Raw genomic sequence first — 27,031 nt, forward strand, 5'->3', positions numbered from 1 at the left:
GTTTTCAGTTTAAAGTCTATTTTGTCAATATAAGAAGAGCTACTCCAGCTTGTTTTTCTTTTCTGTTTGCATGGTAAATCTTTTTCCATCCTTTCACTCTTAGTCTATGTGAGTCTTTATGGGTGAGGTGGGTCTCTTGAAGGCAGCATATAGTTGGGTCCTCCTTTTTAATCCAGTCAGCCTGTCTGTGTCTTTTGATTGGGGAATTTAAGACTTTTACATTAAGAGTTGTTATTGAAAGGTGTTGATTTATTCCTAGCATTTTATTGATTATTGTTTGGTTGTCTTAGGTGTCTTTTGTTCCTTGCTTTCTTATTTACTGTTTTGTTTCTGTGTTTGTTGGTTCCTTAGGTTGTAGATAGCCTTTTTGTTTGTTTGTTTTCTCTTCATGAATGCCATTTTTATTATACTAGTGGGTTTTGATTTTTCTTGGGTTCTTATGGCAGTGGTAGTTATTTTTCAGGAACCAAACCCAGTACTCCCTTGAGAATTTCTTGTAAGGGTGGTCGTGTGGTGGTGAACTCCCGCAGTTTTTGTTTGTCTGAGAAATATACTATTTGCCCTTCATTTTGGATGGATAGCCTTGCAGGGTAGAGTATTCTTGGCTGACAATCTCTGTCTTTTAGTATTTTGAATATATCATCCCATTCCTTTCTGGCTTTTAGGGTTTGTGATGAAAAGTCTGATGTTAATCTGATTGGGGCTCCCTTATAGGTGATTTGACGCTTCTCTCTTGCAGCTTTTAAGATTCTCTCTTTGTCTCTGAGTTTTGCCAATTTGACTATGACATGTCTTGGAGAAGGCCTTTTTGGGTTGAATACGTTTGGAGATCGTTGAGCTTCCTGGATCTGAAGATCTGTGATTTTTCCTATTCCTGGGAAGTTTTCTGCCACTATTTTGTTGAATATGTTTTCAATGGAATCTCCATTTTCCTCCCCTTCTGGAATACCCATGACTCGGATATTTGAGCGCTTGAGGTTGTCTGATATCTCTCTCAGATTTTCTTCAATGTCTTTGATTCTTTTTTCTTTTTCTTTTTTTTTTTAATTTTTTTGTCTGCTTGTGTTATTTCAAACAGTCCATCTTCAAGTTAAGAAGTTCTCTCTTCAACTTCTGCAAGCCTGCTGGTTAAACTCTCCGTTGTGTTTTTTATTTCACTGAATAACTTCTTCAGTTTGGCAAGTTCTGCTACATTTTTTTTCAGGGCATTGATTTCCTTGTACATTTCCTCTTTCAGGTCCTGTATACTTTTCCTCGTTTCGTCATGATGTCTAGCTGAGTTTTCTTATATCTCATTCAGTTTCCTTAGAATCATCACTCGAAATTCCTTGTCAGTCATTTCAAGGGCTTCTTGTTCTATAGGATCTAGAGCCTGAGAGTTATTATCCTTTGGTGGTGTACTTTCTTGATTTTTCGTATTTTGGGTATCTTTTCTTTGATGTTTATTCATTGTGGCAGGGGTTTCACAGTCCACAGGTTTGACACTATTGACTGACTAAGATGTTGCTGTGGTTGCCAGTTTGGTATGGCTACCTCAGTGACTGCTCAGTTGGCCACTAGTGCCTTGCGTGTGTGGTTGCCTCAGGTCTTGGGCCTCTCTGGGGAGCCACCTCTCTGGTCAGCTTGGACTCTGCCGGGCTGCTGGATCACGGGGTGGTACCACAGGGTGTGTGGTCTCTGCTGAGCTTCCACCTCCCATGCTGGACTTTCCCTGTTCCATGTGCTTTGGCCTGGGCTGCTGGGATGTGCCGAGGCATCGCAGAGCGTGTGGTCTCTGCAGATCTTCCCCTTCCCCTGCAGGATGTCTCCCTGCACTGTGCATGCTAGGCTGGGCTTGGGATGGAGCTGGGGGGCAGCGGTGAAGCCTACCTGCTGCTGGATCATGTGGCGGTGGCCCCCCACAGGGTGTGTGGACTCTACAGAGCTTCTAACTCCCTTGCTGGACATCTCTGTGCTCTGTACGCATTGGGCTGGGCTGCTGGATCACACGGCAGCAGTGTGGTCCCTGTGAAGTTCCTGCCTCCCCTTCCAGATGTCTGCCTTCTCCGAGCACACTAGGCCGGGCTGGGAATGGAGCTGGGTGCCTGCGGTAAAGCCTACCTGCTGGATCACACAGTGGCAGCCCCACAGGGTGTGTGGTTTCTGCGGAGCCTCTGCCTCCCTTGCCAGACGTCTCCCCACTCTGTGCGCACTGGGCTGGGCTAGGAATGGAGCCAGGTGGCAGCGGTGAAGCCTATCAGCCGGATCATGCAACGGTGGCCCCGCAGGGCATATGGTCTCCGCAGAGCTTCTGCCTCCCCCGCAGGACGTCTCCCCATTCCATATGCACTCGATGTTATGTTTTTATAGTTTAAATTGGTTGATTTGTGGGAGAGAGTGATGCTAGGGACCGTCTCTTCTGCCATCTTGACCAGAAGTAGTTTTATCTACATTATATCCTTTACTGTATTTCCTTAGTTGTTGGTTTCCTAATCTTTTGAGTTGAATGTTTAGATTAACACTGTTCAATAGAAGTATAGTATGATCCACATATGTAATTTTAAACTTAATAATATATTTTATTTAATCCAGTATATCTAAAATTTCAACATGTAATCAATATTTTTAAAGATGAGACATTTTACATTCTTGTTTTTATACTAAGTCTTGGAAAACTAGTGTCTATTTTATACTTACAGCACATGTCAGTTGGGATAGACACATTTCAAGCTAGTAGCTACCATATTGGATAATGTAGGTTTAGATGATACATTTCCTTTTGTTTAAAAGCCAAAATAGTTATGACTGTAAATTGACCTTTCATTACAGCTTTGACCCCAAGATTGTATAGCACTTTATTTCCTAAATAATCTATTATTGTTTATTTGATTACATCTTTAGTCCATCTTTCTTTAGGAGAATACGTTTGAAATGTCCAGGTGATAGACTATTTGTTTAATCATTATTAATTTTTGGTCCCAATATGTAACTTGTACAATTTCTATGTATTGAAATGTATAATGGAATCACAGATTACTATGAGGCTTGTTTCAATTTACTTTTATTAATTATATTAATTAAATTATCTAAATAATTTTTTGTCCATTTAATTAACCATAGAATATTAGTGGTTTCATTTTCCAATACAATTCTTTCTTTTTGTTTTTTTCTTATGTTTCGATAGCTTTTGATATATTTTGAGTCTCTGCTGTATAGTACAAGGGTACTTCAAAAAGTTCATGGAAAGATTCACATTATCTTTCAATTCTATTTTTCCACAAACTTTTTAAGTATCCCTGGATATAACATTTTGTGTTATCTATTTATTATGGATTGTATTTTTATCTATGTAAATAACCTCATAACTTCATTTAATGACTGTTATCTTTAAAAATACTTAGATTTACTACTGCTTTAATTTTATTTTAATTTGCCCACAATTATTTTTACCCATTCATTTATTTTATATATCCTGTTTTCACTCTGCTCATGGTTACTAGTGTTTACATTGAACATTTTTAAAGGCATACTTTAACTTATATTTCTCTGGTACCAAATTTAAAAAATAAGCAATAACCTGTGAATCCTTATAGTCTAAATTATGAAATTTTGTGTGCTTTACAATCTTCTGTTCCCTTTCTACCAGTATGTACCAGTCTTTAGTAATTCAACCTTGAATTAAGCCACCATTACTGTGAAATTATTATTTAAAATACATTTAAAAATTGAACGTCTTCTCTTTCAAGCTATGGCTTTTGATTCAATCTTATAACCAAAATTATAATTACTTATTTTGACTTAATAAGTCTACCTGGTTTAAGTTTCAGTTTTCTCTTCTGGTTCTTCTATATCATGATTTCCTCAAAGTTGAGTCATAACCTTTGTTGGCTGAAACAGGTATTTAAGAAGCTTTTATCTTTTTATTATTATTTTTAATTGTGGTGAAAAAGAAAAACATAAAATTTATCATTTCTAAGTGTACAGTTCAGTAGTGTTAAGTATAGTCACACTGATGTGTAACCGATCTCCAAAACTTCTTTATCTTGCAAAACTGAAACTCTCAGTTTAACTTGCAATTAAACAACACCCATATCATCCTCTTCCCAGCCCCTGGCAAACCCCATTCTAGTTTCTGTGTTTCGATGAGTTTGACAACTCTAGATGCCTATGTAAATGGAATCAAACAGTATTTGTCCTTTTGTGACTGGCTTATTTCACTTAGCATAATGCCCCTCAAGGTTTATCCGTGTTGTAGCATGTGTCAGAATTTTCTTCCTTTTTTAAGGCTGAATAATATTCCATTGTATGGATATAGGACATTTTCTTTATCCGTTCTCCTGTGGATGAACACTTGGATTGCTCCCACCTCTTTGCTATTGTCAATAATGCTGCTGTGAACATGGGTGTGTAAATATCTCTTTTAGATCCCACTTTCGGTTCTTTTGGGTATATACCCAGAAGTGGGATTGCTGCATCATATGGTAATTCCATTATTAATTTTCTGTTGAATTACCATAATATTTTTCATAGCAACTGCACCATGTAATTTTTTAAAAGATAAGCATGTAGGAGAGATTTCTTTTAGGCACTTGCTTATGTAAGATGTCTTTTTCTTGCTTTCACTCATAGGTGAGCGTATTCTTTTCCCCTCAAACCCATGCAGATGTTGCTTCCGTGTCTCTGAATTGTAAGATCAAATATAGAAGTATAAGGCCAACCAGACTTGTGTTCCTTTGTAAGAAACCTGGCTGGTTTGTTTTTCTTCATAGCTGTTTTTAGAATTTTTCCTTCTCCTTGAAATTAAAAAAGAAAATTCTCCTGCTAAGTATAAATGGTGGGGTTCTGGAACACTGGGAACCCTTTTTACCCGAATAGTCAGCTTTGTTTGTTTGCTTCTTTGCTTGTTTTCACAGAGTAAGTTTTTCTCTCTGGTCTCTTTGTTCAGTTTATCCTGGAGTTCTTTTGGACAACCTCTATAATTTATAGATTAGGTGTCCACTCTCTGTCTTCTCTCTCATTTTCTACTTTTTTTTTTTTAACTACATATCTTTGTATTCAGCTTTCTAGGGGTTTTCCAAGTGTGTCCTCTATGTGACTTTTCCTGCAGTGCCCATTCTGTCCTTTCCTGCCTCCACTTTGTTTCCACTGATTCTCTCCTGATCCCAATGTCTATTTTTTCTTTTTCTTTTCTTTTCTTTCTTTTTTTTTTTTTTTTTTTTTTTTTGATGAAACTTTGATGGTTATAAGCTCTTGCCTAGCCTCATCAAAAGCTGGAAGTGGAGGGGCTTTTCTTCTGAGCCAGCCCCTGACTGGCCAGCAGAGGAGGCCAAGACCCTACCTGCCCCTCTACATAGCACCTTCATCACACACAGGGACAGACCTTAACCAAGTCATCTCCAAGGGCCTTCCCTCCCTGGAGATGCTGAGGCTCTCACATCAAGGAGAACGCTCAGCCGAAATCAGCAGTGAGGAGGCATTCTGCACTGTGGAAGTGGCCTGGGTCACATTGTACAAGCTGTTCTCACATGATCTATTTCTAACGGTGGCACAGTCACCCAGACCCAGAATCTTGGTTTCATCTTGGAGTCTTCCCTTTACATCATCCCTTACAGCCCACCACTTTGCGAGTACTATTTACCTTGATGATGTCTCTTCTATCAATCCTGTATCAGTCAGCTATTGCTGCCTAACAAGCAACGACAAAAATCTCAGTGGCACTCAGCATTAAGCATGTATTTAGATTATGTATGTGCAGATTGGTTGGGGGTCACTGATCTACGCTTGGGTGAGGCGCTGCTCCATGTGTCTCTCAGCTCCCCTGGGACCACTGAGCCAACCCAGAAATGGTCTTCTCATGACAATGGAAGAAATGTTAATAGTAAGCATAAGTACTTAAGGCCTCAGGTCAGAACTGGCACTCTATCACTTCTGCCTCGTTCTATTGGCCAAAGCAAGACACATAGCCAAACCCAAACACAATGGGTAGGGGAGAGAGAGATGTTTCTGAACGTAATTTAACCTGCCACAGATTATTATCTTCCAACTGCCAGAGAGTTTAGGTTTTTATTTCATCGTGCTTGGACTTTTGCAGTAGCCCCCTGCCTGATCTCCACACTTCTGCTATATTAACCTTTTGAAAGAGCGCAGGTGTGACCACAGCATTCATGACCCTACCCCCCACCCCCCAGAGCTTTCCCCTACTGACCATCACATGGTTTCAGTCATGCCTACTCCAGCCCCAACCTTCTTTCCCAGCCCCATCTCCTGTTTGTCCTCTCTGCCCCACCCATGCTGGAGCCAGGCTGGGTTATATTTCCCTGTTTCCCAAATGCACATGCGGTGCTCCCTGGGCCTACCTCTTTGTAGTCATTCTCTCCACCTGAAATACCCCTGCATTCCCGTGTCAGAATCCTAGTCTCTTTCAAGGCCCTGATTTCCAGCTGAGAGTACAACTCCTGCCTCTGAGCTGCCAAAGTCACTTTACTGGAACCCTCTAGTGGCTTTTAATACCTTCTGTCTTGCATCATAGCTATCTATGCGTGAACATGTCTTATCTCAACTCCTATACAGTGCCTGGCACACAGTGGGGCAATAATAGTTTTAAGGAGGAAGAATGAATGGATGAATGGATGAATGACTCTAATTTTCCTTCTATACTCTGGGCCCCTTGCGAGCCCGGGCTGTGTGGGACAGGCTTCAGTGGCCAGTTGCTGACCCTGTCTGGGCAGGCTGTGTGCTAGTTCCCCGCCCCGATGGGGAAGGCTGATTTGGGGATTAGCCAAGGGAAGTAGTTCAGTCACAGGGAGTTGGAGAGGGGAGGTGACGACTCTGGGATGGGTGTCATCTTTCCCTGCATCCCATTCCCCTCACCTCAGTATTGGGGTTAGTGAGGTAAGGCTGAGGGGGCCTCCTGTGAAGAAGGGTGACCTGCGGTAGGTCTGGACAATTCCCAGAGGAGGGGACACTGTGCCCTCATTCTGGGGACACCTGAAGAAGAGATGCTGTGGCCGAAGGGTGGTCCTGCTTGCAAGCGAGTCCACGGGTCACCATCCCGCCCTCACGTAAGCCATGGGGTTGCCTGCTGCGCAGGACCAGCCCTTAGACAGCAGGCGCTGCAGCATGGCGGGGTGGCGCCCGGGCCCCCTCCGCCGCCCGAGGCTGACGCGTGTCTTGTGCCTCCACAGAAGGACTTCACGGTGCGCGAGGAGCTGCAGCAGCAGGACGTGGAGCGCTGGCTGGGCTTCATCACCTTCCTGTGCGAGGTGTTCGGCGCCATGCGCAGCAGCACGGGCGAGCCCTTCCGCGTGCTCGTTTGCCCCATCTACACCTGCCTCAGGGAGGTAAGAGCGCCCCTCTCCGCCGGCGTGGGGGCCTTCCACGGCCGCTGTTCATTCATCAACCCAGACTTCAGTAGTCCCAACCCAGAGCGCTGGCGCGGAGGGGCGGCCGACTGAGAATCATTTCGGTGCATGGATGGTTGCATTGGATTGGTTTACCATTGAGCTATTTATTTTATTTTATTTTTTAAAGATGACCGGTAAGGGGATCTCAGCCCTTGACTTGGTGTTGTCAGCACCACGCTCTCCCAGTGAGCCAACCGGCCATCCCTATATAGGATCCGAACCCGTGGCCTTGGTGTTATCAGCACCGCACTCTCCCGAGTGAGCCACGGGCCGGCCCGAATTATTTACTTTAAAAAGAACATTTGCTTCTAAATTTTGTCCGAAGAAGAAATAAATAACAATAATCAAGAAGCTTTTGAGAAGCAAGAATTCGGTCACATGCTTGCCCTACCAGATACTATGACACACTTTGTAGGGTCTCTCCGGCTACTCTCGGGGATAGAATTGAGAGGGGGCAAAGGGAAGCTGGGAGCCAGTTGGGGGCTGTTGGTGTCCTCTGGTGACCGGTGGGTGGCTTAGAACACAGCTGTGCAAGTGAGGACGGAAAGGGGTGTGTGGATTCCAGTTGTATGTTTGAGATAGAACCAACAGGACCTGCTGATGTGAGGTGCAGGGAAGGGAGGGGGCACTGAGGGCTCGCCGCATACCAGCCTGGTGGCAGCACTTTCTGGGATGGCGAATGCTGGCAGAGACATAGAAAGTAGAGTGGGGCTGAAAACCAGGAGTCAGTCTGCAGCACGTATGTTTGGGTCACCTGTTAGCTGTCCCTGGGGAGCTATCCCAAGGTTGGTCAAGAAGAAGAGTCTAAAAATCTAGGAGAGGTCACACCGCAGATCGGGGACTGAAGGTCATGTGAAATGTCAATGTGTACCTGGTGGTTGGAGGAGAGGGGCAGAGCCAGCAGAGGAGGTGGAGGAGTGGCCAGGGAAGTAAGGAGGCAAACCAGGGGCGTGAGGCATCAGAGAAGGCTCCAGAAGAGCGCATGAGCGCCATCACAGTGGCCCTTCAACAGGAGCTTGTGCCAGCCCCACACTTCCCCTGTGCTATCCCCTCCCCACCTCAGCAGCCCTCTGCCGTGGGTACCAGGATGTACATAGGAACAGCCTCTGGAGACTCAAAGAACCAGGACACAAAGGTGCCCTGGGTTTGGCAACAAGAAGGTCACAGAGCCCTGAGTGTCAGTGGAGAAAGCACAGAAGCTACATCAGACCGTGTTGGGGTGTCAGTGGAGGTGAGGATGAGAGCAAGGACAAGACTTTGGAGAAGTTTTTCTGTGAAAGGCAGCAGGAAAAGAGCACTTGTTAGCTGAAGGGGAGGTGTACTGTCAAGGGACATTTTTGTGTTTTTACAAGAAAGACAATAATAAGAGAAGAGGTTAAATGTTCTCATCATGAAGGAACAAAAAATTTTTGCAGTGGTGAATTTCCTTAATACACTGATTTGATCACTACACATTGTATACATGTATTGAAATATAACACTGCACTCCATAATATGTACAATCAATACATTTCAACTAAAAAATAAATAAGAGGAAGATGATAAAGTTTAGACAGCCCTCCCCTCCCCAAAGAGAAAGACGATAATAGAGCACTTTAAGAGAAGGGAGGGGGCATATCTGTAAGTGTTTTGGAAGCACCCCTTTATAGGACAATAGCACTCTCCTTCCAGAATAAAGCAGAGCACGCAGGCCTCTCTGGGGCACTTGGTGAGCCCATAAGCCTCTGCCTCTCCATGTAGCCAAACCAGGATTCCTAACAAATGCACTTGAATTCAGACTTGTTTCACAATTCAGACTGCGGCCTCTCCTGACTTTATTTCATTCTCAGAAGGTCTTGAGCTCAGAGTGCAGCTCTACCAAGAGGGCCAGCAGCTTTGCCCTTTGCCTCCCTTGGGATGACATGCAGGCGGCCCTTGTGGAAGCAGGGAGCTGGCCTGCTGGCCTCCCAGGGTTCTCCCATCCTTGCCTGCATTGCCCTGTGCCCTTGACACCCCACTTCAAGACAGGGTGCAGCACTGTTCTAGGGCAGTGACCTGAATTGCCCCAACACGTTCACTTTTCGTGATCTGGACACCTCCTGGTGTTGTCACCTGCTCCCCTGAGCAGGAAGCTGGGCTATAGTTGAGTGCTTGCCCAGCTGCTGGGACACTTTTACCAGTGCCCGAGATTGTACAAACTGCCTGGTGTAAGATCCGGAAGGTGCCAGGAGGTCTGTGCCGACAAGAGACAAAGAGCCACCCCTCACGCGCACTTGTTTCATGCACTTGACTTTTCAGGACAGTTTGACAAACAGAGACCCATACCATGCTCATAATAAACTTGAAGAGCAAATAAACCACCTATAGCCTTCACCATTTTGTAAAACAGAAAACCAAGCTAGTGCATCAGCCCTAGGGCCAGGCTGCTGCTCTGCTGGGTTTTAGCTGTGCCGTCTCGGAAGAGTTACCTGCTCTGAGCTTTGGGTTCCACATCTGCGAGAGTTTAGGGAGGATGGCATGGTGGGAGAGGGAGCTAAGTGCACTAGGGCTCTGGAGTATGTAAGGAAATGCCCAGGGGACTCATTCTGGGGCAGCTCTCAGAGAGCTGGGTGTCCCACAGGCTGATGGGGCTTAGGGGCTGAGCACATGCCTAATCTCAAAGGGGCATATGGGCTGAAGTCCCAGCCCAGGGACATGTAGCTGGTCCATGCCAGAGCTGCCTGGAGCTCCTGAACTCCTCATCTAGGGCTCTTTGAACCAGAGAACTCAGATTCCCTAAAATGGGGCCTTAAGAAAAGATGTGGACATAAAGGGATGTCCTAGGGGTCTTATTGGTCCCTGTGGAAAGCCTGTTGCCTTTTCCAGCTCCCTGGGGACCCTGAACTCTTAAAGTCAGTTGCTGCCTCCTCTGCCTTATCACACATACACCTGGACCCAGGACTGACCAGCATCCCCAAAGCAGGTTGAGCCAGCTCATGGAAGTTTCTAGAACCAAAGACACTGCCACTGCATCCCTCCATGCTGGAAAACTTAGGCCTTTCCCCAGAAGCCATGTCCCACCCTGCCCTGGGACCCTCTCAACTCCCACAACCACCAGAGGCCTGCATTTCCAGCTGCCTTCTAGACCCATTCTGGGTTACACCTCAGGCTCCTGCAAAAAGATGTGGCCAGAGCTGCCCCACAAAGCCCCCTTGCTCAGTCCAGGTCCTCACACGGGCCCAGACCCCCCTCCTGCCTCCCTGCAACCAGGAGCTACCCCAGAACTCACCAGTCACCTTTCCTCACAGTCACGGCCACCCCTCCATCCCCTGCTTCTGCTCCCCACCCCCACCATGATACCCCTGCCCCTCTTTCCTTGCTGCTCCTGAGTGAAACACAAACCCACTGGCCATGTCAGGCCCCGTGCTTACAGGGGTTACCTCCTCTGTGGGCCCAGGGCTCACTCATGCCCAGGCCCCATCAGTCTGGAAGCCTCCCAGCTCTCCAGGAGCCATCCTGTCCCAGAACGAGTCCCCTGGGCATTTCCTTCTCCACTCTGACCTACTTGAATTAACCCTTCTCTCAATTACTCAAGCTTGAAACCTTGGAGTCATCTCTACGTCACTGCCTTCCTGGCCCTGCGACTTCCTCCTGGGCCCAGCTAAAGTCACGTCCTCTGTGAAGCTCCCCTGACCCAACCCCAGCCCAGCATACAGACAGCTCCCTCCTGAGGGACCGGAAGGTGCTGTCACTGTCACTGCTCCATCCTTACTCCAGCCTTTTCTCGTTCCTCATAGTAGCATTTCATGATAACAGTGCACCTCACCGCATGGAAGACACCGTGCGCAGCACTTACGCCTCTTTTAACTCGGATGACACCCTAAAGACTGTCAACCCATTTTCCAGAGGAGAACAGAGAGGTCAGGCAACTTGCTCAGGGCCACAAGGCCACAAAGCCATCGAGTGGCAGAGTCAATATTAGAATCCAGATCTGACCACCCAGTGCCCACCCATAACTACCCCACTTGATTGCCGTGTGAGCAGAGTGGGAGCTGCTCTGTCTGTATTCTCAGTCCACAACCCAGCATCTGCCATATATATGGTGGGAGCCTAATAGGCCTTTGTGGAAGTGATTCTATTTTTGTCATAAATAACATGTGCCAATCAGAGATCCTTCTTCAAGCAATAGAGAAGAATAATTTTCAATACACCCTTTTATTGCTTAAAAGCAAATAGTTTCTGCCAAGATGGTTTTCAAAGTGACTGAAGAGTATTATTGCTCATCCGAAGGTGCGAAGCTGTGTGAGTCTCCCTGACCTGTTTATAGCTCATATTTGCTTAGCAAGCTGTTTTTTATTTTTCTGATTTTTAAAATGTTTTAAAATGTTATTGTGGTGACATGAGACACACCCTCTTAGCTGATTTTTAAGTGTACGACACAGTGTTGTTAGCTGTAGGCACAGTATTGTACAGCAGTTCTCTAGAATGCACTCATCTTGCGTAACTGAAATTTATTAACCCATCGATTAGCAACTCCCCATATCCCTCTCCCCCAGCCTCTGGCAACCACTATTCTATTCTTTTCTTCTATGAGTTTGACTGTTTTAGGTACCCAGTATGAGTGGAATCGTGCAGGCCTTCTGTAACTGGCTTATTTTACTTAGTGTAATATCCTCAAAGTTCATCCATGATGCAGCAAGTTGCAGATTTTTCTTTTTTGAGGCTGAATCATATTCCATTGTATGTATATACTACATTTTTAAAAACCCATTCATTTGCCAATGGACATTTGGGTTGTTTCCATATTTTGTCTTGTGAATAGTGCTGCAATGATAATGGGAGTATTAATATCACTTTGAGATCCTGAGTTCAGCTCTTTTGGATAAATACCCAGAAGTGGGATTGCTGGGTCATATGGTAGTTCTATTTTTGATTTTTTGAGGAACTTCCATACCATTTCCCACAGCAGATGCACCATATTGCACTCCAGCCAACAGTGCACAAAGGTTCCAATGTCTCCACATCCTCACCAATACTTATTGTCTTGTGTTTATTTGATAACAGCCATTCTAACAGATGTGAAGTGATATTGTAGTTTTGATTTGTATTTCCCTGATGATTAGTGATATTGAGCATATTTTTATATACCTGCTGGCCATTTTGTATGTCTTCTTTGGAGAAAAGTCTATTCAAATTCTTATCCTATTTTTTAACTGGGTTATTAGTTTTTTGCTATTGACTTGTAGGATCTCCTTATATATTTTGGATATTGATCCCTTATCAGATATGGTTTGCAGATATCTTCTCCCATTCTGTAGGTTGTCTCTCACTCTGTTAAATGTTTCTTTTGCTGTGTAGAAGCTGTTGAGTTTGACTCAGTCCCTCTTGTCTATGTTTCATTTTGTTGCCTATGCTTTTGAGGTCATCTACAAAAACTCATTGCCCAGACTGATGTCAAGAAGATTTTCCCCTATGTTTTCTTCTAGTAGTTTTATAGTTTCAGGTCTTATATTTAAGTCTTCAGTCCATTTTGAGTTGATTTTTATATATGATGTGAGATAAGGGTCCAATTTTTCTTTTGCATGTGGATATCCAGTTTTCCCAACACCATTTATTGAAGAGACTGACCTTTCTCCATTATATGTTCTTGGCAACCTTGTTGAAGATCAGTTAACTATAAATGCATGCACTTATTTCTGGGCTCTCTATTCTGTTCCATTGATCTATATATGTCTGTTTTCATGCCAGTACCATACTGTTTTGATTACTATAGCTTTGTAATACATTTTGAAATCAAGAAGTGTGATGCCCCCACCTTTGTTTTTCTTTGCTCAAGATTGCTTTGGGCATGTAGTGTCTTTTGTGGCTTCATGTGAATTTTAGAATTGTTTTGATATTTCTGTAAAAAAAATTCCATTGGGATTTTGATAGGGATTGCATTGAATCTGAGGATTTCTTTGGGTGGTGGGGGCATTTTCACAATATTAAGCTTTGCAGTCAAGATCAGGAACCAGACAAGGATGCCCACTCTAACCATTTCTATTCAACATAGTAATGGAAGTCATAGCTAGAGCAATTTGGCAAGAAAAAGAAATAATTCAAGATCAAGATGCCAGCAAAAGGAAAGGGGGGACGGGGGGGGAGAGAGAGAGAGAGAGAGAGAAAACAGAAGAGAAGGAAAAAAGAAAGAAAAAGAAATAAAAGGTTTACAAATCAGAAAGGAAGATGTAAAATTGTTTCTGTTGTGGATGACATGATCTTGTATATAGAAAACCCCAAAGACTTCACACAAAAAAAACTGTTAGAATTAAACAAATTCAATAAAGTTGCAGGATACAAAATCAACATGCAAAAATTGGTTGCATCTCTATACACTAATAACAAACTATCTGAGAGGAAATTAGGAAAACAGTCCCATTTATAGTAGCATCAAAAAGAATAAAATACTTAGGAATAAACTTAACTAAGGAAGTAAAAGTCTTGTACACTGAAAATGACAAAATGTTGATCAAAGAAATCAAATGGAAAGATATCCTGTGAGCTCTTTTTTGTAGGACTCTAAAGACCCCTTTGCTCTGCCCAGCTCCTCAGCCAGCTGTGACTGCAAGGGTTCCCCACACAGGAGGGGTGTAAGGATTGTTTGAAGCCTTTGCTGGGGTGTTGTCATCTCCCCCTCTCAGCCAGCTTCTCAGAGCCCACCTGCCAGGCTATGGGTCTGGCTCATCCAACACCCTTGTTTCCTGACCCTACAACACTGTCCACCACCTCTGTGCCCCATCACCTCTCTGACCCAGTGGTGGTTTTGCTTGGCTCCTTTGTGCCGTCACTGAATGCCTCTCTCTGGGCCCCTTACTTTAAGAGCTTTGTTGGAAATTCCTCTGGCAGGAGAATGTTCAATAAATCTCTGTGCACCGGTTTCTCTCCACTTCCTCTCATCCTTTCTCTCTCCCCCGAACATACCACCTTCCCTCTCTCCAACCAGTCCCCCCAGCCCATCTCTACCCATAGGTTCCATCTTCCTTCCTTCTTCGGAGTCCAGCAGTCATAGCCAGAGGTCAGAAGTGGAGTAAGGAGGCGGGGTGCTTTCAGCCAGGAATCTCTCATCCCTCTGCACCCACCCACCTTCTGACCCCCACCAACCTTTCCCTCTGGTTGGCTCGCTCACTCTCCTCCCCTCCTGGCCCCAGAAATCCCATCCTCCCCTCCCTGCCCTTTCCTCTGGAAAGGGCAGCGAGGGGGCAGGTGCCTCTAAGGGGTATCTTCAAGGGGCACCCCCACTGGGATACAACTGGCTGGGCTCCTGGAGGAGGCTGGCAGGCACAGGCCGGGAGGAGAACACAGAGGCCAGCAAGTCAGGCTCCTCAGGAAATGAAATTGCTCCGTGCAACAATGAGAGAGCCACTTTTTTAACTTTTTGCGTGAGCGTGCATTCAATTGCTCACATTGTTTTGGCTCCAGGGGAAATCTGACCTCGGAAAAGGCTGAGATGAAGTGGGTGTGGGTGGAGAGCCTCTGCTATTTCACAGGGCTGAGAGAGTCAAGTAGAACATTCTTCAGAGGCACCTTTTCAGGGGGACCATTCCTGTCTTCCCAAGTGAGAGCAGGGGATGGGGCTGCATTCGGCTGCCCAGCTGAAGAGGCCAAAGTAGTCTGTGCCTGGGGTAGGGGTAGATTCTGATGGGGAGCAGAGATTTGCTGGTGGGATCCATGGGAAATGATCCTCAACTCTGCACCTCTGGAAGCTTTCACAAAGCTGCAAATTCTCAGACCCTTCCTTCAATCAATGAGATCAAACTTCCTGGGGATGGAGGTGGGCGGGAGGGGTACATTCTCCAAGTGATTCCAATGTGCAGCCAACGTTAGGTAACACGAGTGGCCGCATCTTAGGTGCATTTAGTGAGTGTCCATTGACCAGCCAAAAACATTGCGGGAGGGGCACAGCCTCAAGAGCCAGAAGGACCTGAGTTTGAATCCCAGTGGTGCCACTTACTGTCTGCAGGGCTTTAACCTAATTCTCTCATCTTTTTGAACCTCAATTTTCTTATCTACAGCATGGGAATAACGGAAACAATACTCACTCTGTGGGCTTGTTTTCAGGCTTAAAATGAGAGATGTTCACATAAAGTGAGTGGCATGTGACAGTCCTGTGGTGACCTGTCATGTTGTGTGTTGCTGTAGGATGTAAATCGTCGTGTTCCAGGCATTGCCTGAGAGAAGTGTCGCATCCCAAGCAGCCCCAGAAAGTGAGGTCCATTCTCCTAACTGGACATCTAAGGCCTCCACATTTAAACACGAAACCTGTTGCCAGACACATTGCCTCAGTGGTATTTCCAGAAGTGCCAGACACTCCTCCTGCCTCAAGCACAGTCTTCCTCCTCCTCCTGCCCGACTCTTGCCCACCCTCAAGGCCGGGCTCACTTCCCCCACCTCCCCAGCCCGTGGGGATTTGCTCTTCTTGTAACATCCTAAGAACTAGTGTCCACACAGGGTTGTCAACATCTGTCCTCAGACATATTTTTTGCCAGGTGGTTGTATTAATGCCTTGTGACCTCTTCTTGGTTGCTTTTAAATCATTTCGATCTTTCATCGGTATCTGGGAGCAGGCTGGGTCTCATCTGTCACATAACCCTGACTGCACTTTGCTCAGAATTCTGTTCTCATTCAATAAGCAGTGGTTTGGTTTGAGATGATACTACCGTCTTACTGAACTGCAAAGTCTCCTGGTAGTACTCGAATGAGGGAGTTGTGACCGACCCCCCCCCGAGGGTTTACAATCCACGTGGGGATCACATCCACAGAAATTAAGCAGCCACGAGCACTTATGATGGGTCGTGAGCTGGATGAATGTGGGGGAGGTGGGTAGAGGAGTGGGCAGCTGCTAGGGCAAAGGGAGAAGGAGCTGGGGATTAAGGGAAAGTGGGCTATGGACCGGCATTGGCGGAAGGGAATGATCCTCCAGGAAGAAGGGTTTGAGCCAATGCTTGGCGGCTGAAATAAGTGTGGGCTTTATGGTGGGGGGGGGGTTATAAGCCAGCTCTGGCTCCCACCGACTCAGGATGACAGCAAGAACCTCTGGTAGTTTTTAAGCCACCAAGTAACACCATGGAAGACTCGAAAGAAAGCTTATTTATTCACTCAACAAACAATGAGAAAAATGCTACTTCCTTACTGAAATGAAAAGTCCCCTAGACACATTTCTTGCTAGACCTGTGCTGAGATAAGAAAGACAACTAAATCTAGAGCACCCCCTAGTCAGATGCACCCACAGGGAACTCAATGCACAGTGGAAAGTGCAGTGCTCCAAATAATGCGGGGGTGGGAAGAGGGAATGCGGGAGCCCAGATGGCAGAGGAGTGGAGGAGGTCTGCTTCAGGGGCATCTCAGCAGAGGACAACTCCCCAGCTCCTGGGGTCTTTAGATTTTTTCTTATTGTAACAGTCAAGTGAAAGACTTGGCAGGAAGTGAAAGGCTGGAAAGAAACTTGAAAACTCAGGAGACCCTTTCTCCATGAACAGTTTATTCCAGCCCTAATCTTAGGCACAGACCCCGCCTGGAATGTTCCTCTGAGAATGTAGCCTCCCCAGGGCAGGTACCCAGCCCCTGGGCACTGGTTTAGCATCAGTGTCCCTCCAGGTCCAGCAGCTGCTGCTATGAATACCCCAGCTTAAGCAACCATGCCTGTAACCTCTGCCGAAATAACTCCCCACTGGTTTTGTCCCCTCCAGAGCCTTCGTTCCCTTCTTTCATTTGGCACATGCAGCGAAGTCACTCAGTGGTGTGACACTGACCTGCTGAGACCCCTGCACCCTAAACACATACACACACAAACACACCAAGGCAACCCTGTCTGAGCCTGCGGGATCCTTGACCTCCTCAAGATAAAATGGAGTCTCCCCCCAACACACTCCCCAACCCCCACCCTTTAACTGTTCTACTTCCTTAGCCAGACTCTGCAAACTGAAATGTGAAATTTGAAGCCAGTGTTCCCCTTAGCAACCATGGTAACACAGGATCTGATAGAGAGCCTGGAGTTATAAAAATACCAGCTTCCACCAGACACTGGTTTCCAAAGGGAAACCAGTCTCCAAGCCAGAAGCGTTTTTAAACAGTCTTAAAACTAAAGAGATTTCCAAACCGATCTCAACATGGCTTCAGGAGGACATCTCTTTAATTCTCTTTTGGATGGTGGTGTGGGTGCAAGCTTCGGGTGTTTTCTCTAAAATATACAGATCCAGACCAGAGAATTAAGTAGCCTTGTAAAGCTTATAGAGGTGGGAACAGTTTTTCTTAATAAACATCAACTATTTGGCATTTTTCAAAAGTTAGATTGAATTGCCCAGCCCCAGTGAACCCTATCCTTCCAGTTCCCTCCCAGGGAGTCCTCAGCTCCATTCATCCTCCTAATTATAGAGGGGGAATGATTTGGCCTATCTCCCCTTCATTGAAAACATAACCATTTTCTAGCAGGAATTCTACATTTAAGGCCTTTGGTAGGGAGGTAAGAGGTGAAGTTTCTAAACTTTCCTACTCAAAACCAACCAGAAAGGCCCTGTATCCCATTCCCCAGCCTTTGCCCTCCCCAGGGATGCCCCCTTGAGCACTAGCCCAGGGGTGAGCTATAAATCTCTGTCCTGGGCTCAGCACTGCCTGCAGGGGGTGCTGGACTTACTCATGAGTGGGAGGAGAGGGGGGACCCTGGGGAGGTGCCTCCCCACCCCTGCCCAGCCTCCAGCCCCACCTCCGCAGACCTGGGTGGATGCCCTCCCCACTTCGCTCCCCCTCTGCACCCCTCCTCCTTCCTCTTATCTCCTGGGGCCATGCCTTGTAATTTTGAAAAATATTCTAACTCAGTAATTAATGTCTGAACTTCAAGAGGCCCCTGCTTTCTGCAGAGCTGCACTGAAGGCGGCGGCAGGGACGGGGAGGAGCTGAAGGCCTGGGATGAGGGAGTGTGGATTTTTTTCTAAGCTGTTGCATGGACTGCACAGTAGAGGATAGAATTGTATCTTGCTGGAGTTGTGTGTACAAGACGTACATATACACTTACACATGCATCTGTCTAGATCTTTTAATCTTTGGAGGTTAAAAAAAACACACCCTCCTTCCCCTCTTCCCCCAGCTCCACTGCTGGTCGGTTTCCTAGCAGGCTGCTGAGAACTTGGGAACACTAGGGGAGCCAGGCTGGGGCCCCCTGCATGAGCATGGTCCCTGCCCTAGAAGAGCTGCTTTCTACTCGGGAGGGAAGGAAAACAGAAACAGTGCCCTGTGCCGAGAGCTGAGCTCAGGACCTGGAGCAATTGATGGCATCCCACTTGCTGCTGTCCAGATGTGAATAACATGTAGGGGACACCTGTCGTGTCTAGGTGTGACACAGCTAGGAACCACCTTTTCTCCTCTATTCTGTCCACCTCAAAACCAAGCTAGCATCCAGTTCTTTATCGATGGCTCTGTTTTCATTGCTCCCAGCACGAATCAGTAAGTCACAGGTGGCCTGGCCCCAGTCCCTATAAGAATAAGCCCTTTCTTGTAGGCAGGAAGGGAGGGCTGCTGGGGGGAGAAGGTGGGCTTTGAGACAGACAAACTCAGGCAGCTTACCCTCTCTGGCCCTCAGGTTCCTTGTCACAATGAGGATCAAATGTATGTAACTTAGTAGATTTGCTAATGACACATTGACTTCCTCCCTTCCCCATAGCACACTGTCTGACAGACACACAGCCACTGAAGAACAAAGACATGAAAGAAAGAGATCAATCAGCAGCATATTTATATTGTAAAGGATGAAGTGCTTCTTAATGAGAAAAAATGTGAAGGAGCGCAATAAAATAAGTCTCAGGGCCTTTGCACCTGCTGTTCCCACCAGGAGAATGCCCTTCTTCTAGGTGTCCTTCCAGGTCTCTACTCAGATGTCAGTTCCTTAGTGGGACCCTCCCTGAGCACACCCACCCCAGCCCACCACCCTGTCACTGTCCTCAGCCTGCTTTCTTTTTCTTCATAACCCTACCAGTACCTGGCTTTACCTTAGAATTTTCTTTGTTAATCTGCTGGTTTTCTTTCTCCCCAACTAGCATGGAAACTCTCTAAAGGCAGGGAATGCACCTACTCACAGCTATGTCCCCAGTGCCTAGAACAGTGCCTGGCATATAGTAAGTGCTCAAAAAAAATTGTTGAATGACTTCATGAAATAGAATGTCTAGTCTGAGCAAAGCAAGAGACAGTAGTCAGCCATTTTGGAATTAACCTGGGAAGATTTCTCAGAGAAGATAAATCCAGAATACTTGAAGAGGCAGGCGAAATCATCGGGGTGGGGCTTACTGGTAGTGATCCCTGGAGATGCGCTCAGAAAAGGAAAGGAAGAGAAACACTCTCCCCAAGTCAAACTCAGAAGAAGCAGTTTGTGCCCACAGTATGAGTTAACCAGTGCAAAAAGTGCCATCAGCCAGGAGAGCCACCTGTAATTTGTCCCCATACTTGGCTCTGGTTAGATGGCCTTTTCTCGACTTCAGTCCACCAACCTTTGTATGTGATTTAATTAGTCTCTCCAAAGTCAGAATCCCACCAGCCACAATCAGTGGGTGAAGTCAGAGTGGGCTTCTGGCAAAGCTTCCTGGATCGAGAGCCCATGGAGAAGGGGTTATTGTGGGGGCTCACTGAGTGCGCACCTGCTGTGTGCCATACCGGCCCTTAAGATGTTGGGGAGTCACAGGGTCTTCCTCTCCTACCATGAGGAGGAGAAGGAGTAGGAGGAGATAGAGGGAGCATGAGGACCCCACAAGGGTCAGGAATAGAGGGGAGAGCACAGCATGAGAGGTGGGAGAATTGGAGTGGGGGGTACACCCATAGACACCATCATCGAGGAAACCTCTTTGCCCTTGACAATTACAGCAAAATCTCAGCTATGGAGCAACATGTCCAGTAGCGATATAACGTGAGCAAAATACGTAATTTTAAATTTTCTAGAAGGCAAAAAAGGAACAGGTGAAATTAATTTTATGTTATCCAATATATCCAAATAATTATCATTTCAACATGTGATCAGTATTAAGAAGTATCAATGAGATATTTTTTATAGTCTTCTTTTTTTTTTTTTATTAAGTCTTTGAAATCCAGTGTGTATTTTACACTGAAAGCACCTCTCAATTCGGACTAAGCACCTTTCAAGTGCTCAAGACCGCATGTGGCTGGTGGCTACTCTACCAAATAGCCCAAGTCTGGAGGCCAGCTTCCCAAGTCCTTGGGTTTTGGAACAGTTCTGGATCCCTAAAGTATGCAGATCCCCAAAGTCTCAAAAGTACTTTTTCATGGGCACCCAAGCAGCAAAGGGGAGCAGGGAGAACTGAAACCTAAAACTCACAGCCAGTATGCTGGGGTGGGCTGCTTGGCTGGAGCTCCCTGGCAGGGTCTGCAAAAGGCAATCCTTTTGACCAGAGAATGAGGAAAGGGGAAGAAAAGGTAAGAAAGAAGAAAAACATATAAAGGGGAAAGAAGGGCTGTGGCAGGGGTGGCAGACTGCATGAGAGGGATAAGAGACTCCACAGACAGGGAGCAGCCCTCGGCAGGGGCAGGCAGCTGCCGGCTCCTCCTCACAATGGCTAAACAGAAATCGTGCCCCAGTGCGTGGAAGGCACAATTAGCTCATTCTTTCGCTGCCCTTTTGATTACACAGGACTACCATTTCTGTAATTAAGACCTTCTCCCTTACTCAGAGGTCTTGAAACATAAAAGTATTTGCTGAATCTGGTTTCCAGGGTTAAAAGCCAGACTTAGGAAATGCAAACACACTTGTGGAAATGCAAACACACATTCAGTAACTAATTATCCTTTAATTAAGGCCGAAGCCCTGCTTAAAACAATTAGCTCTGGGAATTGAGCAGTAGGTACAACTCCACTTTTTGCTAATTGTTCTTCTCTGATAGCTGGGATGTGACCAGTCTTGGCGGGGAGGTGGTTGGTGGGGAGTGCTTGGTCTGCTGCTTTTGGTCTGGACTGGACCGCGTTCTGCTTGGTTTGGAAATGTTTGTCAGAGGAGAGTTTGAGGTGTGGGGAAGGGCAAGGAGGATGTGGTTTGGGCAAGGGGAGTCAAGAGGCTGCCCCAGGCTTGGACGCAGGCCATGGGAAGTCTCAGAAGCTGCTGTTGGCCACACTGAGGTGGCTTGCCCGGCTGGAGCTGAGGGCGTGGGCCAAGGATTAGCTGACTGGAAAGCAATTAGATGAGGTGGGGCTGGCTGGGAAAATACCTGGAATCCCAGGGCCAGAGTTGAGACTTGCTTGGCTCACACTACAGGCAGGAGGCCTCATGGGGTCTGGGAGTACAGGTGCCCACTGGACAGGGTGGCCCCAGTGGGCTGCAAGCCTTTGTTGCTTCTTGCTAATGGAGAGAAGTGGATAATAGAGTGGGGGGTCAGGGAAAGAGGCCCTGTTCCTCAATCTCCATTCCCTCTTTCTAAATGCCTCCCCCTGCACTCTCCCCCCTCAGACTCCTTGGTCTTTCCCTGAGGCCCTCCCCGTGGTGCCATCAGATTAACTCCCACTTTCCTAGGAAAGGTAGGAGGAATATATGTGTATGCTCTTACCCTTCCAGGGACTTTCAGATTTTGAAAGAACTGGGAAGAGAAAAATGTGTGCCCCAAAGCAGAAAAAGGTGCTCAGGTTTTTGGAGGGGTAGGGGATGTCACTGGCCCTACCCAAATTCCTTGCCCCAGAAAACATGGCATGCATTAAGGCTTGCCATAGAACCTGTGAAGCCTGTCCTCTGGATGGGGGCTTCCCAGTTCAGAGCCCCTCCTCTAGAAATAGAATTTCAGGTTTTCATACAGGCAAGTAGGGAGGTCTTTATTGGCCAGAGGCGCCTCCCAGATCACCCTAAAAGCAATTGTGTAAAGGATTCTAGGTGCTGGGCCAGCACAGAGCAGGACTCCCATGGATTCCAAAAGCCCTCGACAGCTCATTTTTTTCCTCAGAACGGAACCCAGCTCTTGCATGAGCCTCTTTTCTCCCTTCCCTTCCCCTGCCCCCCTCCTCCCTGCCTTCCCTCCTCTCCTCTCCCCTTCTCTTTGTAGATAGAGGTCAGCAAACATCTTCTATAAAGGGCCACATAATAAATATTTTAGGCTTTGCAGGCCAAGAGGCAAAGTCAGTTTGAGCCACATCCCTGTGATTTGTAGCACACCGAGCAGCAGCGAGAGGCGTAAGAGCAGTTTCTGCCCAAATGATTCAACTCTGCCTTTGCAGCACAAAAGCAGCCATAGCCGATATGTAAATGAATGAGAGTGACTGTGTTCCAACAAAACCTTATTTATGGACACTGAAATTTGAATTTCGTATCATTTGTATGTGTCACAAAATATCTTCTTTTGATTTTTTTCTCCAGCTATTTAAAAATGGAAAAATTATTCTTAGCTCATGGGTTGTAAAACACAGGCCATGGACAGATTTGGTTGGTGGGCTGCAATTTACCAACCCCTTCTAGACCCCTGATCTATATCTGTGGTTCTCAACTGCAAAACGACCCTCCAGGTGACTTGGATGCCCATTAAGGTTTGAGACACTGTCATAAGAGAGAATTCGCAAGCTCCCAGGTGATGCTGATGCTGCCAGCAGGAGAACCACACCCTGAGGACTGCTGAGCTAGTCTGACTTCCATCTCCATTTTGGAGATCACAGACTCAAGGCCCACAGGTGACATAGCTCTGTCATATGAGCCTAGGGAGAGGCTTCTTCATCCCAGGATGTAGAGTTGGGTGGCTTTCTATCTCTAGCCACCTCCAGAGATCTGCCCTGCCAGCTCACACCACCCAAGGCTCTAGCCGAGACACAGGAAGTGTGTATGAATCCCCTGGAGCCTCAAATGGCAGGGCTCCAGTGAGTCACTTCCCATGAGTGGAGATGGCGTGTGCTGAGGCGTCCTCATGCTGTCACCCAGCTCCCTCCTGACCACCATCCTGCACTTTAGAGAAGCTCCCTGCTGGCTTCAGCAGCCTGCAGAGCAGCCCCCTCTGTGAGAAAGGGAACATCAGACTTAACATGACTTCAAATCCCATGCTGTTGCAACTAGCTCAGTTTCCATCAGTGAGGTGGGCAAACAGCCCCTACCTCTGCAGGGTTGCTGTAAGGATTAGAGATCAAATCTCTAGATGTCAGGCATGTAGTATGGAACTTTTATGCTGTCTTTACTGGCCACTCTGGCCTTATGCCTTAATCACAGAGCTACCCAGCCACAGCCTGAACAGCTACAGAAAAAGACTATGTGATCCCTCTGGCAACCCGAGACCCTGGCTATGTTGATGCCTCGTGGAGGCGGTCACTGTCCCATGGTCCTGAGACATTTTCACTGATGATTTAGGTTGGGGTGTGTATGGCCCAGGTACCTGGAGCCCTTGGTTGGCTTTCAGGGTCTGGAAACTTACTGAAATTGTACATGGACATCTGTGAACCTGTGTAGATGCGCATTTTTCTGGGAGAGGTGCCAGAGTTTTCATCAGATCCTCAAAGGGGCCCATGCTCCCAGGAAAATTAAAGGTCATATACTATAAACGCAGTGAGTGAGAGAGCACTAAACTTTTTAGGCAGATTCCTGGATTGGGGAATCAGACGTGTGGACTTGGGCACTTTGGAAATCTTCTCATTCACATGTGCACTTCGCCTCCTAAGCCCTGAAGGCTGTGACTAGCATATCTGCCCAGCAATTCCCAGAATCAGATAATGCCCTCTGAAGGAAACCCTGGAGTAGCGCAGCCAAGAACAGGTAGGGCTCTCAAAGCTGCCGCCAGGTGAGCAAAGCACTAGCAGGGAACGACCATGCCGCACCAGTGTGTCTGCGTCAGATCTAAAGACCAGGGAGTTTTAAAACAGGCAAAACTAAACTCTGGTGTTAAACAGGACAGTGGGGAGCCTAGGGGAGGCTTAGTGAAAGGAAGGGGCACGAGAGGACTCTGGAGGTGTTGTAACTAAGGCTTTATTTCTTGACCTGGGCATTGGTAACACAAGCGTATTATTCCCTTTGTGAAAATTCATCCAAATACTTAGAATTTGGCCACGTTTTTGCATATGTTACACTTCAAAAAAATTTTTTCTCAAAAATATTCTACTGGGAAAAGCAGAACTATGACATAAAATCACCCCCCTAGGGATTTTTCTATATAATCTTGCAATGAAGTTAGCACCTAGCTTGAAGAAAGAGTAATTTATATATAAACACAAATAATAGAGTAAGATTTTAAAATAATCCTAAGGCCAGATTTAAGTCCCTTTCTTCTTAACCCAAACTGCTATCTAAGTCTGCTTACACAACCTTGGCTTGCTTTAATTATCTTACCGGCCCACGGGCTGTCTGGGGCCACTTCATGTTACAGTGGACCTGCCTTGGTCCCAGCCTATTTCGGGTAGTAGTTCCGCCAGCATGGTGGCCCTGCCCAGCCACCCCTGATTCCAGTGTGTCCTGTCCCCTCCCTCTCTGTCCCCAGGCTTCCCTTCTAGGGGTTTCTCTTCTCTATCCCACATCACAAATGTCCCCCCCGCTTCAGTGGTGAGTTCTCATCAGCCCACCAAACTCATTTGAGGGGGAAAAACCTCCCTTAACCCCACTTTCCCTTCTAGGAGCCATCCCATTTCTCTCTTCCCTGTAGAGCCAGGATTTGCAAAATAGTCTCATCACACGCTGTCCCTCTCGGTTGGCTTCTGCCCCACCGAGCCAACAGCGTGGTTTCTATCGAGATCACCATGTTACTGAATCTACCATGATAGCACAAAAGCAGCCATAGATAATGTATAAGCCAATGACAGTAACTGTGTTCCAACAAAACTGTATTTATGGACAAGGAAATGTGATTCTCATATAATTTTTACATGTCACCAAGTACCATTCTTCTTTTGAATGCTTTTAATCGTGTGTAAGTGTGAAAACCATTCCTAGCTCTCTGGCCCATACCAAAAGCAGGCTGTGTGCAGGATTTGGTTGATAGGCTATAGGTTACCAACCCTCTCATCTAGACCCGTGGTCCTCACCTGGGGGCAATTTGCAGCGTCTGGAGACCTTAGTGGGTGGAAGCCAGGGATGCTGCTCAACGTCCTACCACGCACAGGAAGCCCCCACAACAAGGAATTATCTGGCCCAAAGTGTCAGTCGTGCGGAGGCTGAGAAATCCTGGTCTAAATGATCACATCTGATCTTGTGGCTTTAAATACCATATACGCCAGAGACTCTCAAACGCATCTCCAGCCAGAACCCCTCCTCTGACCTCCAGACTCAAATGGACAAACCTTTCCCTCCCTCCAGGCAGCCTCAATTTTGCCACCGTCCACCCAGTTTTGCTCAGGCCTAAAACCTGGGAGTTACCCTTGATTCCTCCCTTTTGCCCACCCTACCCCCACTTCCAATCTGTCTGCAAATCCTGTAGCCTTGACACCCTCCTGCCCCCAAAATATGTGGCTCATCTGCCTTCCTCTCCAGGGCCAGCACCTTCAGCCACGCCACCATCACCTCCCACTTGGGTGTAAATAGCTTCAGCCTGGTCCTCTCACTTCCTCTGTGCCCCACTCCAGCCCTTGATCACTCGGGATTTTAGACCCCTCCAAGGGCTTCTAGAAGGTTCAAATTCTGCCTTTGCCACTCAGTGGCTCTGTGACCTTAGGGAAGTCAACCCTCTGGGGTCATCTGTAAAGCAGGAGCAGGATTACCATAATGACCCAATGAGACAAGTTAGGAGAGGTGCTAAGAGGGAGCCTGGTGTGGGGAGCTGCTCCCACCCAGTCCCACCCACCCCCACCGCCACCCCCAACTTGACCACCCACCCACCCTTCGGGTCTCCTCTACAGAGAAGCCTGCCCCTGACACCTCCCCCAAAGGAGCCTCCCACCCAGTGGTCTCCTTCACAGTGCCCTGTTTGCATTTGTCTGTCTGTGTGTTTGTCAGTGTGCCCACACAACTGTAAGCTGCCTGAAGGCAGGACCCAGTCAGTTTGGTCTCCATGACCCCAGACCCTTAGCCGTGAACATTTGCTGCAGGAAGGCTCTGATGCACAGGACAGTTCACACTGCCTTGGAGCCCACCCATCTGCCAGGGACAGACCCGTGTCCCAAGGTCAGCCCAGTCTTTTTTAAGACCTGACTCCAAGTGCTGCAGGAGCCCTGCCTGCTCAGCCTAGAGGACGGCAGGTCACCACCAGCGTGCAGGGGACCCTCCTACCACCTCTATCACCACTACCCTGCACCCACCTCGGCCTCCCACACCCCATCTCCAAATGTCTGGGCAGTTATGAGGGACCAGAGAGACCCCCCAGCCCCATCACTTCAGCCCTCCAGTCCCCAGCATCCCACCAGGTTGTCCCAGGCTGCCAAACTGCCTCGATCACCCAGGCAGGCAAGAGGGATGGTAGGGAGTCTCAGGAGCCTGCAGTTGGTGGTGGCAAGGTATGATTAGCCAGGTCTTCCTCCTCCCCCTCCTCTTTGCCTGATGCAGGGGCACCCCCAAGCTAGGAGTCAGGAAATCTGAGGTCTGGTGCCAGCTCTGCCACCCACCAGCAATGTGGCATTGGCCTTCAACTTCCCTGCAGGCACCACCATCTACGACTGTGTCTCCTGCTTAGTCACACTGCCTGCCATCACCCTGCAGAGAGCATCTCATGACCTGCTGGTGGACCCTTGAAAATCGTCAAGTACTAGTCCTTCTTCCTTGCCCATGTTTGGGCTGTTTGTCT

General features: G+C 47.1%; 1 protein-coding gene across 5 annotated transcripts in view; it reads left to right on the forward strand.

Moving 5' to 3' along the window:
• The window catches only part of CTIF (cap binding complex dependent translation initiation factor), a 309,605-nt gene that overhangs the window by 251,167 nt on the left and 31,407 nt on the right, over positions 1–27,031 (forward strand). For 4 of the 5 annotated variants that reach the window (XM_063077260.1, XM_063077263.1, XM_063077262.1 and 1 more), the window contains one exon: positions 7,164–7,319. In XM_063077260.1, the coding sequence (XP_062933330.1) occupies positions 7,164–7,319 (156 nt within the window). Of the gene's footprint in view, positions 1–7,163; positions 7,320–10,935; positions 11,049–27,031 lie in introns of those variants that run through there. The other variant, XM_063077264.1, reaches the window with a different exon arrangement.

The sequence above is a fragment of the Cynocephalus volans genome, chromosome 13, assembly GCF_027409185.1.
Source record: "Cynocephalus volans isolate mCynVol1 chromosome 13, mCynVol1.pri, whole genome shotgun sequence".
Taxonomy (NCBI): domain Eukaryota; kingdom Metazoa; phylum Chordata; class Mammalia; order Dermoptera; family Cynocephalidae; genus Cynocephalus; species Cynocephalus volans.